At 30.8% G+C, this 18036-nt stretch overlaps 1 protein-coding gene across 2 annotated transcripts in view; it reads right to left on the bottom strand.

Moving 5' to 3' along the window:
- The window catches only part of ine (solute carrier family 6 member inebriated), a 31115-nt gene extending 15350 nt beyond the window's left edge, over nt 1-15765 (bottom strand). Inside the window, exon 1 of one of the 2 annotated variants that reach the window (XM_077430058.1) lies at nt 15045-15765. In XM_077430058.1, coding sequence (XP_077286184.1) covers nt 15045-15619 — 575 coding nt within the window. In that variant the 5' untranslated portion in view covers nt 15620-15765. Of the gene's footprint in view, nt 1-496; nt 683-15044 lie in introns of those variants that run through there. The other variant, XM_077430066.1, reaches the window with a different exon arrangement.
- Between the last annotated feature and the right edge of the window lie 2271 nt (nt 15766-18036).

Genomic DNA, 18036 nt, shown 5'->3' with positions numbered 1-18036 from the left:
GAAAATTCCCAATGACTTATTCCGCCTCTGAAAATTCAGTATATAAGCCGTTATATTTGAAAGTACACTTTTCTTCATTTCGAGAAATATCTTGTTTAACAATATTTAATAATACTGGTGGCCCTACTTTTCCAAGATTCTGGATATATCGAATTCAAATAAGTGATAAGAATCTATAAATTAAGTCAAACAGAAATGGTATTTTTTTAACTGAAAATTGGACTTCTGCTACTTTCAAATAAAACGGCTCATATACATGTATGTACATATGTACATACATACAATCTATGAACGTTTAAATACAAATTAAATATGTACATATATAAACAGTCTCGAAAGAAGTTGCTCATTCTTGTTTTTTGTCTCGGAAATAAATACTATGTTTTACATAGACTTTTCTAAAAATCAATTTAAAAATCAGTACAACTAACCAAATATAACTTATAATTAGTGCGACTCACTCTCTTATATCATATTGGCTTTCTGTGAATTATACCTCTTTGATATGATCTTCGGCTGGGTGATTTGTAAATACAGTTTGTTTTTGTTGAGCGATCTTCTCCTTGGTATGCTTCCCTCCGCCATGTTGTTCATGACCGTCATCTTCCTCCTCGTTCGTTATATTCGAAAAAGAGCCCAGTAACTGAATGCTAATTTCGATACCGTTCAGTCGAGACTGAATAGAGCCGAATACGAACCGCACACTTTATAACATTGCTCTCAAATTGACTTGTTTATACAAAAAATCTACACGAATTATGGAAACGGGTGTGACGTCAAAATCTTTGGTCCAATCGGTCTTAGCTTGTATGTGCGCTAAATGTTTTGACATCGAAAGTGTCAACACTGTTATGCACCGGACGGTCTTCGATACATTTATTATATGTACATATGTATATTATATATACACTGGACAGATTGAATGGTCTTACAGTGGTTTGACAGTTGTGACTGATGTGAAACTTGTGTACAGATACATCAACGAGACAAAGGTAATTTAAAAACATGATAAAAGTTTAAGCTGAACTTGCAATCACAACAACATGAAGATAGCTTCACTTGGCTATCATATTTTAATGCCACTAAGTATAAAAGTTAATAGATTTCTAACTTACATGTGAAATAAATTTTAAAGAAATTTCGGCAATGCTATTAAATTTTCACTGTTTCAGAGAATAAAATTAATTTCTGTCGGTTTTTTTCTGATAAATTCAATGTTCGATATAATATGTATATCTAAAAATACTTATTTAAAAATAAATGTTGATTTTAGTTAAATAAATATTCATTTGACTCTCGTTAAACTAAGAAATAAATGAAAATTCAGTGGAAAACTTTGAGTTTTCCACACGATTACCTAAGCTAGGTTATAATAAATGTTCAATTATTTATATAATAGTAACAATGTGTTCAGCTATAATAACTAAACGATAAATTATAATGTGTTATATATGTATATGTACATTGAATCTTTTTAATTCAATATAAAAAAAATTGTACACTTTTTTACATAAAATGTCTTAATCGTACTTATACATAATAAATGTCATTTTTAAAAGGCTTTTTTCTTATACATATTTAATGTTTTTGTACATACATAGGTATATGTATATAGGAAAAATATGTACATACATGGGTATTGTATTTAATATGTAAACCTAAAAGTATTGTGTAAAAATGTCATATTAAATATAATATGGTGAAATTGGCTAAAATCATGAACTAAAATTTCAATGCTTCAATTATACATACATATTTATATCGACATTGATAAAAATATACGAAATTATCGCTTGCTTTTCAAATACAAATACGTATTTTCTATCACCTACATAAACGTGTACATAGTACTAAAATTAGAGAACTATACAGTATCTGCTAATTTTACAGATCGAACAGAAGTAATTAATGATAACTGTGTACTAATAACTTAAAAATAACTTTCCGTTAAACTTTTTCAAAAAAAAAAAATTGAATTAAATGAAATCATTTAACTAATTTAGCATCCAGTTGACAATTGCTACCGAAAATATGTACACATGTATGTACATCTACGAAAAAAAACCATAGCTTATTTTTAAATGTTTATAAAACATCACGCGTATAATATAAAATATAAATTTTGATTTTTATTGTAAACACACGTAATCGTCTGTGTCGTTAAACATGTTTACACGAACGATCACTTATCACCTCTCTGACTCGCCATACATAAAGTGATCATTGTTCTATTAGTTAGATTCATGGGTGTATTATCGATTGTTACGGCTGTAAACAACACAATTAATACTTAATTCTCAAAAATTTTATTGAATTTATTCATCAAATGCAGGGTAAATTGCAACCATCGTACAGACTTGCATTAGACTTGCAGACTTACATAAGTTTTTGTACTAATTTACTCTGAGGTGTGCTTAATTTTTTGCAGTCGTAATATAATTTTAATGTTTTCAAATTTAATATATGTATAATATTTTGAAAATTTTGTGTCAACTATAATATTATTTAGTATTTTTTATTGACGCAATGAATGTATTCCTGAAATATTAGAATTATTTTATATCTAATGAAATGTTTTATGGAATATCAATGCTTGTACTTTCTTTGTATTTTCTTTGATAAATATGTACATATGTATACGGGTATTATGTATGTAGATAAGGAATTATTTAAATAGTGCTTAATCCTTCTTAAATCTTTATGTTTTTATTCCGTTTTATCATATTTTAACAAGATTTTTTAATATGTAAATATGTAGAGCACTAAATTAACCATATTTTTAATACTAAAAAAGTAACGATGACCTGTCAAATGCAAAAGTTATTAGCAAATTATGTTTTTTGTATACATACATACATATGTATAATACTTTTCAAATTATAAACCCATTGCTAGGTATGTAAAAGCGTTATACTTATACTTGTATCTAAAATCTGAAATGTATCTAAAATCAATTTTATCGAGCCCAGTCATACTGGAATATTATATAAACTTTCTTTATAATTAGCTTTACAGCTAATTACACATTGCACAGCAAATTATACATTTTTTAATAATCCTGACTATTATCCGAAATTACGCACATATCTATATTGATAGCTCGGGTAGATCTTCGTCAATACTAAATAAAAATAGCAGATAGTTTAATTATATCCATTAAACATATTCTCAAATGATAAATAACCAAAAACTGTTTAAAAAATACTTTGTATATAGGATTGAACACGCTGAAAAACGGATGTGTTCCGAACACGTCCAGATACTCGAATAGAGAGGTACTGATGCTGATCTCCGTAGCAACATTTAAAATAATAAATCAACTTCCGGCTAAACACAACACAAAGTGTGCAATGCGATTAACAAAATTGACATTTATAGTGGCATTAAGTTAGTGTACATCTCCTTTGGGGACAATTGTGCTCGTTCAAGGTAATTGACACCGCACGTGCAAATCAAACATGCACCATGCGATATGGAACTGGTGTAATTTTCCGCGGGAAAATCGCGAGAAACCCGACCCGGAGACCTTCCTGACTCCTGGCGCGACTTCCACTTCCTTAGTCGTCTCAAGAAAATTGCGGACGTCTTCATTTAACCGAGCTGGCGATGGCAATTCCTTAACCGGAAGACCTAGCGCTCGTTACGCCGTCAACGAATTGTTCTAATTTTACCATTTTTTTCCTCTACTCTTAACCTCTCGTTTTATTATCACCGTTACAAATAATCACATGCTTCTTGAAAAGTTCAACCTACATAGATCCTTCGATTCCTGACTGATTGTAACGTTTGGGTCAATTCTATCAAGTGTGCTCTGCAACTAGGAATGACTCTGCTTAGCACATACCTAACGATTGGGATCATTTGAAACCGATTCCAAATGAATCCAATGCGTCGGGATTATGTAATTTTAATGGCATAAATTACCTATCGAATGTGAAGACAATCAATGGAATTAGTTTCAAATTATCCAACTTGTTTATTATGTACTAAGTAGAGCCATCTCTGCTTGCAGAGCACACTTGACAGAATTTGGTTCTACGACAAAACGCTCACGGACCTAATGCTCAATGACAAAATGCGGACGACATAACGTTCGCACGACAAAATACTCACAGACTATTCACAAATAAAACGCTCACGGGACAAAACGCTCAAGCTCCGTGAGTGTTTTGTCGCGTGAGCGTTGTGGGTTGCTGTGTCTTTGAGTTTTATGTCCGTGAGCGTTCTGTCGTGACATCATTTTAGCTCAGTAGATATCATATTACAATAATTATGGCTTAAAAAGATTCGAGGAAATTTTAAGCATGTTAATCTATGTATGTACATATGTATTGATTGCTCAACACGCGATCGGCGTGATAACTGATTTAATGCCATGCTACAAACATCATTATCTTCCTCATTTGATCCATTTAATTATACATACATATATAATATGTATGTACATACATTATTTAACATTCTTCTAGTATACTCTTATTAATTGACATGTATGTATTACATTGTATATCGAAGCTCAAATCTTATTTAGAGAACCTTGTCACTGTAGGAAGTCTATGTCACAAAGAAAAACATATAACCAACTAATGTAGATGAAAATTTCAAAGCTTCACTCGGTGAGTACATACATATATGCACATAGGTATATGCAATATCAGAATCTTCAATATTACCAAAATGTAAGTAAAATTTCATCCACATTGGATCTGTTTATCTGTTCTTCACTAAAAAATGTTTTCCTAATAGCAGTAACTACACAATTTTCATCCATAAATTAGGTATTTTTGTGACTAATCGTGACCAGTTAACCGATCGGGGTTCAATTGAGTTATGACGTGGGCGAACTTACAAACACTAATTGCAATACTCAATTGTACTTTATTTTTTTCTCAATATACGTCAGGTATTACTTCTATTTATACCACATCCCGGCTGATATGTAATTTATTTTATTTTTGTTACATATCAAATTTCGGTAATTCAAGTTCAAATGCACAAATACAACTTTCAATCGCAAAATATATACATACTTGGTATACTATATGTATGTATAATATGTGTAATGCGGTTTTACTCGGCGAGGATACGTCCTTGGTTTTCAGTGGCGGTACGCGACCGCAATAGGTTATCCGCAGTATTTTAATAATAATAATTGTATACATATGAAATGGACCATACTCGATGCAATGCTCACCTTGCATACTTACGCATAAATAGTTCGTTTGCACTCAAATTATAATTTATAAAATTATTATATATGAATATGCATAATGCACATGTCTAATATATCTTTGTCACTCGAGGGGTTGAAGAAAGAGAAATATCAATTTGAATGAATGATCATATCAGAACAGTCGTGATTTAAACAAGATATGAAAAATGAGTGAAACTGGGTAAAGTATAATATGAAAATAGACTTCAGTATAATGTATACATACATACTAAATTTGATCCACTAAATTCGAATATGACATTGATTTTTGTTGGCTTCTTCTCATTTATGAGATAAAAGCGTTTAAAAAAAATGCACAATTTTTACATTTTAATTTTTAAGTATGTATAAAAAATATATATTTTTGACTTTTAAAATTAGCTAGATTAATTAATTAACTAGATATTTTAAAGCAATATAAAAACACAATAATTATAACAAAACATTTTACTATTGATTCCAATACTCGCTCAAATATCACAGCAATACTGGATGTTAAGCTTAAGAGGGCTGTACACCTGAAACCTTAATTTTGTTACCGTTCCTTTCTTCGATATATATATTGAGTGTATGTATATATTGAGTGAATGCGACAATATATATCAATATATATATTGAGTGAATGCGACAGTTGCGCTTCGACCAGATAAAACGTATTTTAAATTGACAAAATCGAGGTTTCGTATTCTACTATTTTCTCCTCCAAAACTAGACCAATTTTTAAAAAAATTTCATCATCGGTATGAGAAAGATACTTTCTGTGCATCTATCGGCGTATTTTTTTTAAAATCGACCGTTAAATAAGCACGCTGGACTCGTTTCGTGGGTGTAAAAAAGAGGCGATTTTATAGATGTTTGGCGGCTCCTAGTTCATATAAAAAATAATTAATCAAAAAAATAAAACGATAGATGCACCCCAATGGTAGATATCCATAGCATATTAAAAAATGATTTCTCTAGTGCCATAATTGAGGAAGGGAGAAGTATAGTACGTTTGTATGGACAAGGCGCTGCTGTCCAGCCCTCTTAAGACTAGAAAATAAAAAAATTGTAAAAATTGCACTTTTTTTTAAACGCCTATTTCTCAGAAAAGAAAAGAAGCCAACAAAATCATTGTCATATTCGAATTTAGTGGGTCAAACTTAGTAAAGATTGATTAGTTTCCGCTCCGGTAAAAAAAAATATGATTTTTTTTATTGCTCAGTGTTATTAAACAATATGTACATACATATAATACATCCATATGTACATATGTATGTATATAAGAACACATCGAGACTGGAGACTTTTTACTCTCGTTGTTTTCAGAGATAATTACGAAAATCGTTGATTATATTCGGCTGTCTATTCTTCATTTTATAATACTTAAATTTGAATAATTATATCAATGAGGGGAAAGACGGAAATTTTTCACGACCGAAATCTATAATCAATTTTGTCCAAATTCACAACACTTAAGTGTCTCAATGCATGTATGATAAGTATGTACATACATATCATATATGCATTACATGCATACATAAATAGTAATCATACTTTCATACATGCATACATGAATAGTAATAATATAAAAGGGAAATACGACTATCGTGTGATTTCTGAATTTGATCTGACTAGATGTACGCTGTATTATATTGTATTTCATGCTTGATTTAATTCTCGTTTTAATTCCTGGAATATAAAATATTTTTACTAAGGAATTTTATCCTAATACGAACAGTTGAAATTATCGAACTAGGAAGTTGAATATTTTCAACTGGGAAGTTGTATATGTATTGAATTGCAAAGAGTGTTTGTACTCAATATTTTTTTAGAATGGTGAATAATGAAGTAGTTTACATATATGTATGTATGTACAATAAAAATCGATTAGCTCTCATTCCTCTCATTATAAATCATTATTTATTTTTTTGAGAATACTTCGAAGACAAAACTTACATAGACATGCATAACAACATAATCGTTCAATTTCTCATCCGACTTTTTTTATCGTAAATACATACATAATATCGTTATTTTTTTTATACATTATATTTAATAAATATGGTCGTATCTTCCAAATACTTTGTGATCAATTAAAATCTTTTTAATTGGTTTTATTTTTAATTGATTTTAGTATATACTAGCTGAACCCGGCACGCGTTACAATGCCACAATAACACCTGTAATTCCCGTTCCCGTTCCTATTTGTCGGAAAAACGCAGGCAGCGAACACATTTGAAATAATTCAATTGTTTGTTTATTTTACCTTACAATCCTAACAATTTTATTTTACCAATCAAGTGGAAATGTCTAGCACCGCCTTAAATTTTCGTTACATGTCAAATTAAAGTAAATAGGTAAATACAATGTAACCTTTAATATTTGTACTCATGGAAATATATGTCTGCCAATACTCTTCCCATAGCTTCACCAGCATATGCAGAATTTGCGGTAACGATAAAATAATTTTCTCTTGTCGACGCACTGTGATCTAATGACAAAATGTTCGTATTGCCTAGTCACTTGATGTCTTTCGCCAATAGTGTCATAAATGAACCTTCAGAATCTCCTTTGTGGTGTGTAGTTTTACAAAGCGTCTTGTTAATTTAGTTTTAGTTTGTTCTGCTACAGCTTCCCGGACATGCATACAAGAAATCCTGAAAATTCCAACATTATCTGTTGAATGTTTTAGGTGCCTTTTTTATTCAAATGTATGAAATGATAGTTTCATACTTTACCTATCAATAAAAACACTGGTAATGTAAATGTTCCTTTGTTTTTGTATTTGTTAATGTTCCTAGCTTTCCGTTGCTTTGCCCGCGACTTAATACGAATTTGATTTCTTTGGTTGGCGTCGCGTTTCAAGTAATGGTTGGAGTTGGCGGACGTGTCGTCAAAAACCAACTGGTTATCGTGGTTGCCAACAAACAAATTTCCTTGACTACACAATGGCGCTTAATACTTTCGCTTCGATAATACGAATTACGAATCGTAATTACGAATATTATTATTAAGAGGTTTTTTCCCGTTTTTATTTCACAGAAATCTTCCCGGACATGCATACAACAAATCCTGAAAGTTCCATCGTAATTGGTTCAGTGGTTTAGGAGCCTATTCAAGACAGACAGACAAACAATCAATTTTGGGTGACCGTCACCGAACCGAATGTTAAAAAGTCGGAAATGTTCGGTTAGTATGTATATATATCAGAGGCGTGCGGTAAAACTCTCTCTCCCCCCGTCGTACATCCTCACTTAATTTGCGCGAGCAGGATACAAGAGGAACAGGCTTTTCCTCTCAAATCCTGCGCGCGCACATTAAACAAGGCTGTATGACAAAAAGAGAGATAATTTCACCGCATGCCAGTCATATATATTATATATACATAGTACCGTTTACCATGCACCCTTTTTATAATCTTTCGACTTAAGATCTTCCGATTTTCGATCTTTGCCTTCCGATATTTGCTTTTACGGGCTTTTCACTTTCGGTCCCGTGAGGTAGACCCTTCAATTTTATATATGTATATAGATGATTAGATATGTACTTTTTTAATACTTTCAAACAAAAATAATGTATGTACATAAATATGTACCAGTGGCGTGACGTGGAAACTTTCGGTTTTTATCGCACAGCCTTATTAACGTGTGCGCGAGCAGGATACAAATAGACTCGGTAGGATGTCACATAGTCCCCTTGTATCCTGCTCTCACACACGTAAGTAAGGCTGTGCGATAAAAAAAAACAGGGAGATGTCCACGGCACGCCACTGATATGTACATATATGTATGTATGTATGTTTTTCAGTAAAATATTCATAATGTAAATGCGACTCGCGTAATTATACAAGATTTGCATAAAGATAACAAAAGCCAGAGGTGACATGAACACCGATGGTCACGGCCTAAACATCATCTATTACATATCGCTTGTAATTTTCCCCTTCGAATCTACCTGTATACTGTTAAGTAAATCTAGACGAAATTTAAGACCTAGTTCGAGCTACGATCGCACAATCCCATAGCGATAAATTAATTTTATCTGACGGGACAGTGACGTTCGTGAAGACACCTGGAGTGTCGCAAGAATCAACAAGCCGACAATGCGACAATGTTTACAAAACTGACAAGAGCACTACAATCATTTGTTTACACATTTATATTTTAATAACAGTGTCACTATACCTATTTGCATCTTCATAATAGGAATAAAATCCAAAGCAGTAAAATATGATTAATGTATTCATTGATCAAATCTACTTATGTATGCATATGTACATACCTATGTATTTACATATGTATCATATCCACAAAATTTGTAGATTAATAGATTTAACCATTGAGTTATCACTTAAAAGCTTATTCAAAACTAAAATTCGGCATTAAAAGTATAATAACCTACAAATGCGGGAATTGACTGACATCGCCCTTTTGAAATTATCGCTGGCGGAAGTGATTAAACAGTTGAGGAGCACGAGGTGACCATAATAAACATGGGCTTTCCTCAAGGTGTAAATATGTACGTACATATAATAAAGGTGTATGTAAATATCGGATGTTGTCGATTGAAGATGATTTAAACTTCCAGAACTTAAAATGTATAATGCTAGCAATTTTCAGCTACTAGGCATCCTAATTCCTAACCATGAAATAACAATAAATAAATTTAATCGTACAATCACAATCACAATTATTATTAACATGTATGTATATATATATATATGTATATCGTAACAGGAAGAAAATCCGCAATAAATATATGTATATTTACATGCAAATGTTTACGGAAAACCTCAAGTAAAATTATTTAAATTTCCGATAAGCTTATATAATTTATATATTACAGTCCACGTGTTCACTCCGGTTCGTTCATGAACATGCTAGGTTTTTCATACACGAACTATAGGTTTTAATTCAGTGCTATAAGTCAAAAGCTATCTTCAAATAGATTCCCACCGGGTTTCGCATGAAAAATTTCAAATGTCAAAAATTTCAAGGTGTCATAACTAAAGCCCGGATAACCAAGGTGCCGTTTATTGTTCAAATGTTGTAAATGCATTGTTAAAGGTTTGCCGAACTTTTTTACAAAGCATTTACAACAATTGAACAATGAGCGGCACCTTGGCTATCCGTACTCTAGTCATAACATCAACTGTGGAAACCACGTTACAACTTTATTATAATTTATATTTCCACTCATTTTTAAAACACTTCAACCCAGGGTACGCATACATATGTACATAAAATACAGAATAGAAAATGGAGCAAACGATTGAGAATACTAACTTTTGCCTAATTGTTTATGCATGAACAAACTAGTTCGTTTATCAATTTGTTCATTTCTACAGTAAAACCTAGCAGATTGGTTCGTGTATGAACAAACTAGTATGTTTATGAACGAACGAGATGTAAATTTGAATTGTAACATATACATACTATATATGTACACATGTTTTATTTTTCACGTAATAAAATTAATAGTTTTTAACTTGTGAAAGAGAAAAATATATTAGAAAACAATTGATACTATATATGTATACAGGAAAAACATACTGTACTTTGTCAGATACACTAGATTTAAATACACTATTCACTGGCAATATGATAGTTGTTGGCTACTTGGCACAAAATACCGCATCAACGCCAATTAACGGTAAATTAACGTATTGCTATCAGTTAGTAGTGAAAAGAAGCACCATCGAGGGCACAATAGATTCTCAGTAATTTCATATAGTTTTTATATTTTAAATATAAAATCCAAGCCAACGACTTTAATTTCTTCCTCTATGTAAATCTCTCTTTATTATATACATATACATATGTACATGCTTTGAAAATTCTTCAGAAATCACAGTAAATACAAATTAAAAATTAAAACACATTTAATTAAAACACTGTTCAGATCTTTGTTTGTTTTAAATTTTTTTAAAGAATAAACTTACTGATTATTACAAAGCCATTCTATGTTTTACTTCGCTTATTGGTCAGTCAATATATGTTTGAAACTTTGCCATTTTGTGCAGTTTGGTCACCGATAGAATATTAAATCACTTTCGATAGTTCAATGGTGAAAAATAATCGTAATAAACACGTTAAAGAATCCAAAAATTTTGGAGTCGATGACAGCTCAGCTATGCCAGTGGCCAGTAGCCTTACCTGTTTGACTTTCCGCCGCCTACTCATTTTGTCAGATTTCTTTAAAGTAGTGCAATGGTAGGTCATTTGTATGAATGTTATGGCCACAAACGTCAACGTACAATATATGTATGTATATATTATACATTTGACATTTACCGCTTGGTGCACCATTTTAAAATATTTATGCGTCGACGACAATGCAACATTGTCGAGGTGATTTCGTTAAAAAACGAACATCCATCGTTCAAAAAGACTGCCAATCATATCAAAAAAATATCAGTTGTTCTCAATACGTGGCGGCGGCCGTGTACATTGATGATGAGAGGAAACCATTATACATTTAAATTGTAGCAATTGCGATCGGCTTAATCCGCTCGAAGCAACGCTCCGATGCGACCTCTAAAATATGTCACGTGATTTAATAATAATAATAATGTCGTCATTATATATTTCACATCGTAAATTATTACCCATCTCCCTTTTGCCTCTTAAATAATAACGTAATTTTATCCGTATTGGTATTGTTATCTGTTGCGCTATCACCGTTTCTGGCTCGTCAATTAATATTATCAAAATTAGCACTCGGTTAATACTTCGATAATTGTTTTAGCACTCTCTTATTCAAGCACAACGCTTGCCTAGTGTTGGGATTAATAAATTAATCTAATCTTTCACTTAACTTATTATAATAAACTTGTCCTACTTGATATTTATCGTTCTAACCAGCTATTTTTGTTAATTCGTCATTTAATTATATCAAACCATACATATTGAATTTAGCACATTTGTTAAGGAACTCAAAGAAAATTGTGAAAATTCAAGATATTTTAGTTTAAATTAAAATATCAATAATTTAACATTAATTTAAATGCGAGAATCTTATTTTCAGATTTCAATCATTTTGAATCCTTATAATAAATCATAGCAATGTAAACTTGAAATAAAATAATTATTAGGATTACAATCAATTTTATTGACAAAAGAAGCATCTAAATTGAAACAAATCACGATTAAAAACGTGATTAATGATCGATTTTGAGGTATGTATGTATTTACCGGTAAATTAAAAGTTTTTTATCGTTTACCTAAATTGATCATAATAATAAAAAATAAATCTCAGGTGAATAATGTCATATAAATGCATTTAAGTAAATTCGCAATAATATGTAAATATTTTTTTGTTTTTAACTAATCATATTTATTTATTTAAAGTTTGGACCATTTAAAATTTTATACATAATTGAAACAACCGTCTGATCACATTTATTGCGATTTAGTTTGTTTGTGTTGCCGGTGAATTTACTGGAAATAAACAAATTCTAGGCATATAATCCACAATATGCATTTGCATTGATTTTTAATGTAATATTACGAAATGATATGCCTGTATACGTTTTAATTCGCAATCAAATAGATTCCGGTCATTACCAGTCAATTTTAAGATTTACAGATGGCGAAATTTTGACGATTTACCAGTAAACCGGTATTGCAATCCCTAATAAGCATACATAATAGCAATAACCCTTTTAGTACCACCAAAAAAACGATGAAAATAATTCTACTATGTATACATATAATATGATTATATTTTGTGTATAGAAAATATGAAAATAACAGATTTACCTAAAAATAAACATCAAAATGATCGATTTGAAAGAAACATGACACACACGAAACTATTGCAGAAATCCAAGGGGTTGGGGTGATGTTATGGAGTGCGACTGATTTACTCAACGTATTTCCCCATTAGTATACCGTAACATGCAAACAAAGTTTGTTCCAAAAGCGATCTTGGAATAAAATTTTAAAATGGCTTCAATAATAGTACGACAACGTAGAGAAATCATTCAATAAAAAACAAATCAAAAAGAGTAGCAATATACTCCATTATTAATTGTGAATTCACTTTTAACGCCTTGAAGATGCGATTTTTTCTTGGGAAAAATTTGCATCAATACGTTCACCACCCGCGCACATTGAATGCATAATAACAAATACACGAGACACAACAACCCACTTCGTAATAAATCTACTATTAATCTAATCACGTTTTATATGCAATTAACAATAAATAAACGCACTGAATTAATGTATAAATTAATTAATTAAATTAATCACTCAGCATATTCCATATTTCTACATACATACATACATACATACATATGTATTATTACAAATACCTAGTCGATAATAAATCTAGTTTTAATTTAATTTATTTATTAGGTACAAAAATATGTTTTATGCATGCAAGTATGTTAGTTTCCGAGAGAAATAATTCAAATTTAGAAATTGCTTTTTCATATTTCTCTATTTTAACATGGAATTTTCATATCCAGCATGAAAAGTTGGCCGTCGAATATCGTTCAATATTGTGTAGATTAAAATTATTCTTGTAAAATTGCTCTACAATTTAAAAATTGAGGCTAAATAGTGTTAGCCTCGCTATAAAGAATTATTTTTAAATGTTTTATTTAATTTTATGCTTTTATTTATACAAGTGCATCTGTGTCGCATTCTTATAAAATGTATGTAGGTACGCAAAATAAAAAAAAAACATTAATTATACATTCAGCGTTCAATTAAACGTTTTATATTATTTAGCATATTTCTGCTTCTTTTGTTTTCGCACTTCCGCTCTTTTTGTTCAGAGCGCGTTTCCGAACTTCACGCTTTTCGATTTATTTGGTGTGAATAATCATAGATATTTTTTTCATATTTTGTGTCTTTTTATTTAGTATGTGTTTTAGCACAGATAAACGAGATGCAAAAAACGATAAAAAAATTGTTTTTATCGAGTGAATCCAACTAGGAAAATCGTGACAAGTTAACTACTCTAAAATGAAGGTTAAATACTGGTGTTGAGGAATCTTATAATCCAAAATCTATGTACAAGTATATCGTATATATGTATATAGATTATATATATATATATATATATATATATATATATATATATATATATATATATATATATATATATATATATATATATATATATATATATATATATATATATATATATCGTATATATATATATATATATATATATATATATATATATATATATATATATATATATATATCGTATATATATATATATATATATATATATATATATATATATATATATATATATATATATATATATATATATATATATATATATATATATCGTATATATATATATATATATATATATATATATATATATATATATATATATATATATACATATATAGATATAAAATTTGTATTCTGCTATTACTTATAATATAGAACCTAACATTAGTGGTCTTCACATATTGCATATAAACTGTATAGTTTTAAAAGTATGTATGTACTTATTACAGTCCTAGCACATGTAATTCTAGAATTATAATTTTTTATGTACCGTATAGTGTATTTATTTTAATTTGGGTATATTTATGAAAACATTAAATACAGACATACATATGTATGTATATATAGACATATATATGTTGTACAATTTAAGTAGATTACATATTTTTGAATTTTCCTATAATTTTTTTTGAAAATATTTATTTAATTCATTGTTTCAATTAAAACTTCATAAAGTTCGATAAAATATATATTGCATCATAGTACTTTAAATTTTAAAAAAAAATTTGGCTACGTTGTCCAATTATTCGAACCTTCTAGATATAGTTTATTTGTTCAATTATGAAAATTTTAAATGAGAAAATTACACTTACGTAGGTGGATTGACGAGGTTGAGCAATTCGTTGGGCGAGGTGGGCACCCTCCTGATGACCATCCTCCTTCCATCGGTAGATCCCATGCCAATCGAGGCTATGGACCTCATCGACATGGCATCGTTGAACTTCTGCGATAGCTGGCTGCAATCGGAAAAAACGATAGAACCAGTGCGAACCATAGATCCAGTAGAGATAGCCGAACCATCATCGGGCTTCAGCGACCTCATGCTCAAGTACTGCTTGGCAGACGAGTTCAGATCAGAGCCCGCCTTGCTCCTGCCGTTGAAGACTAAAGTTATACTATCGTCGTCTCCAGACTTTTTGGATCTTTCACTATCGCTGCGTCCGCCGTCGTTCTTCTTCAAACTACCTAAAGAAGCGCTTCCGTTGGGATATGCAGGTGCTATCCTGTGTCGCTTGGGTCGTCTCGTTCCATTCTCTGGATTGTCGACTGGTATCTTCAGAGGTTCAAGGTGCTTAGTGCGATTATTCAGAGCGCTCATGTATACAGAGTTGGCCTGTCTCCGGTCCTCATTGGCTGGTGGACTCAATTGAGCTGTCGGGTAGCTCATGGTTATTCTTTTTAGGGAATGTTACGTGTACACCGGTGTCGACTTCATTGTCACTTGGATCGTTTTAGGGTCGCATGTTGAACTGATAACGGATCGCGTGTTTTGTTGAGCGGTCGAACCACGAACGCGCCTTCTGACACACTGACGAGACTCCAACATCATTCAACAACACATTTGACGAGCGACCCAGGTGCTGAAGGCGCGGCCCGCGACAACCCCATGCTCGAGACTTTTATTTCAAAATACTTTTCAATTTCATTTGTGATACTAAAATAGTGTTTACAATATACAATATGTTCCTACAACATATTTAAATTAGAAAAAAAATACGCAAGTACCAGTACAAAAATTTTCTTTACAACTACTGTGTCCAAGCGATGCGTGACGTCATTGATCCCACGTACAACATTCAACGAATGTATATTCATACATACAATGTTCACTTTTTATATCCTTTTACATACATACAAACAATAATTTATGTATACGTTAACTTAACCGTTTGATATGAAAACTATTTTCGATGTATTTTTACCGGGATCTTTTATATATCAGTTTTGTCAGTGTTATGTTATATGGCAATTCGTACATGTCGTTCCAGGTATGCCATGATTATTTTCGTTGATTTGTATGAAAAAATCAATCACGTAACATGCTGTTTTTTCCACAAATAAATTTTAAAAAATACAAAAAATTGCTTTTCATGTCAATTGCTTTCAATGCATCGCAATGTGTGTGCCGCGGAACACGTAGAAGCGTATAGCAACATACAGATCTAACGCGTGCGAGCGAGATCGCGTGTGAGGGTTTCGTGGCTCTGTTTTAATGTACTAAATAAAATAATTTTTACAAAAAGAATTCTTCAAAAAATAAACCCAGGACTGAGGAGGTTAGTTAACTAACTTTTATTGGGGGCTGTGCAAGCTTTCAATTTTGGGACCCTTATGTTTTTCTTGTATGTATGTAAAAATTAAATTATACCACACATTATTTCATAATTATTACTACATAATATAAACCTCATTTCATCATCATAATTTTCGTCTTCAACGATAATACTTTATCGAAATTTTGAAATTTTTGGACAGTTATAAAAGATAAACATGCACCCGTAGATGAAAACAAAAAATAAAAGTTTTCACACCAAAAATAAAGCGTTTATATTTTAATAACATGGAAAATCAGCACCGCAGATAAAATTTCTATAGCCGCTTATAGTTTTCTACCAAAAATTAGAAAAAGGCATTTTTTGTCAGTCTAATTTTGAGATTCCTATTAATTATTTTAATTTTAATTGACATAATATTTTTCAAGTTATTTTAAATATAAAATAGCCTCTTTGAGAATTTGTCTATGTTTATGGAAATAGAATAAAAATGAAATAAATTTCACAATAAAAATGACATTTTAGGATAAAATGTACATATGTATGTATGTATAATATATATGTATATCCAAGATTTACATATCTATGTAGGTAATTCATTCGAAAAATTGTACGAGTTTCTTGAAAATAAATATTAAACGTAAATGTAAAAACAATACATAGCTTTTTAAATGTGATCTTTAAATTTAAAAGAAATGTGTAAAGGTAATTTAAAATCGTATTATTAAAAACGATTGACACGACCTGACACCTATAAAGTTACGCCCACTTTTGATAACAGCTCGCGATAGTTAATCCGCCGTCAAAACTAAGTAAAAATTTGAATTTTACTTTCGTAGAATTCTGATAGAACTTTTGAAATTTGTTGCTTCTGAAATAATTTATAATTAAGACAATAATGTATAATTAAGACAATAATTTATATATGTCATCATTAGACACCGGACCCAGAAGGTGCCGCGTATTGTTCAAAGGTTGTAAATGCATTGTTAAAGGTTTGCCGAACCTTTTTTACAAAGGATTTACAACAATGGAACAATGATTAGCACTGTAACTATCCGGTGTCTAGTCATCATCGTCACCAGTGGCAGACTGGGACTGAAATTAGTGCATGCCAGGAGTCAAAGGGGGCCCACCCAGGGTTAAAAAATTTGTCCCCCCCATATAACAAAATTTTCTTCTTTCCATCACGCTAAAAATCAAGGGAAAATTTTTTTTTTTCAAAAATGGGAATAAATAAATTTAGGTACAAGAAAAATAGCAAAAGCAAAATAGATCCATAAATTACATTGTATATTTCGTTATAACCCTTGTCCTAGGTAAATAGAATGCATCATAAAAGAATGTGGCATAAAAGCGGCTTTTACTTTCGGTAGAAAACAATCAGTCATTTCAGCTTTTTCTTAGGGGGGGCAGGCAAAAATTGGTCAAATTGAATTTTTTTCAAAAAATCCTTTTTTATATCGGAATAAAAATGGAAAGCATACACCTTAATGAGTTATAAAATATGGAAAAAATAAGCTTATTTTTT

The sequence above is a fragment of the Arctopsyche grandis genome, chromosome 1 (assembly GCF_051622035.1).
Source record: "Arctopsyche grandis isolate Sample6627 chromosome 1, ASM5162203v2, whole genome shotgun sequence".
NCBI lineage: Eukaryota > Metazoa > Arthropoda > Insecta > Trichoptera > Hydropsychidae > Arctopsyche > Arctopsyche grandis.
The sequence above is the reverse complement of the archived record's forward strand: the minus strand, read 5'-3'. Positions and strand labels throughout refer to the sequence as shown.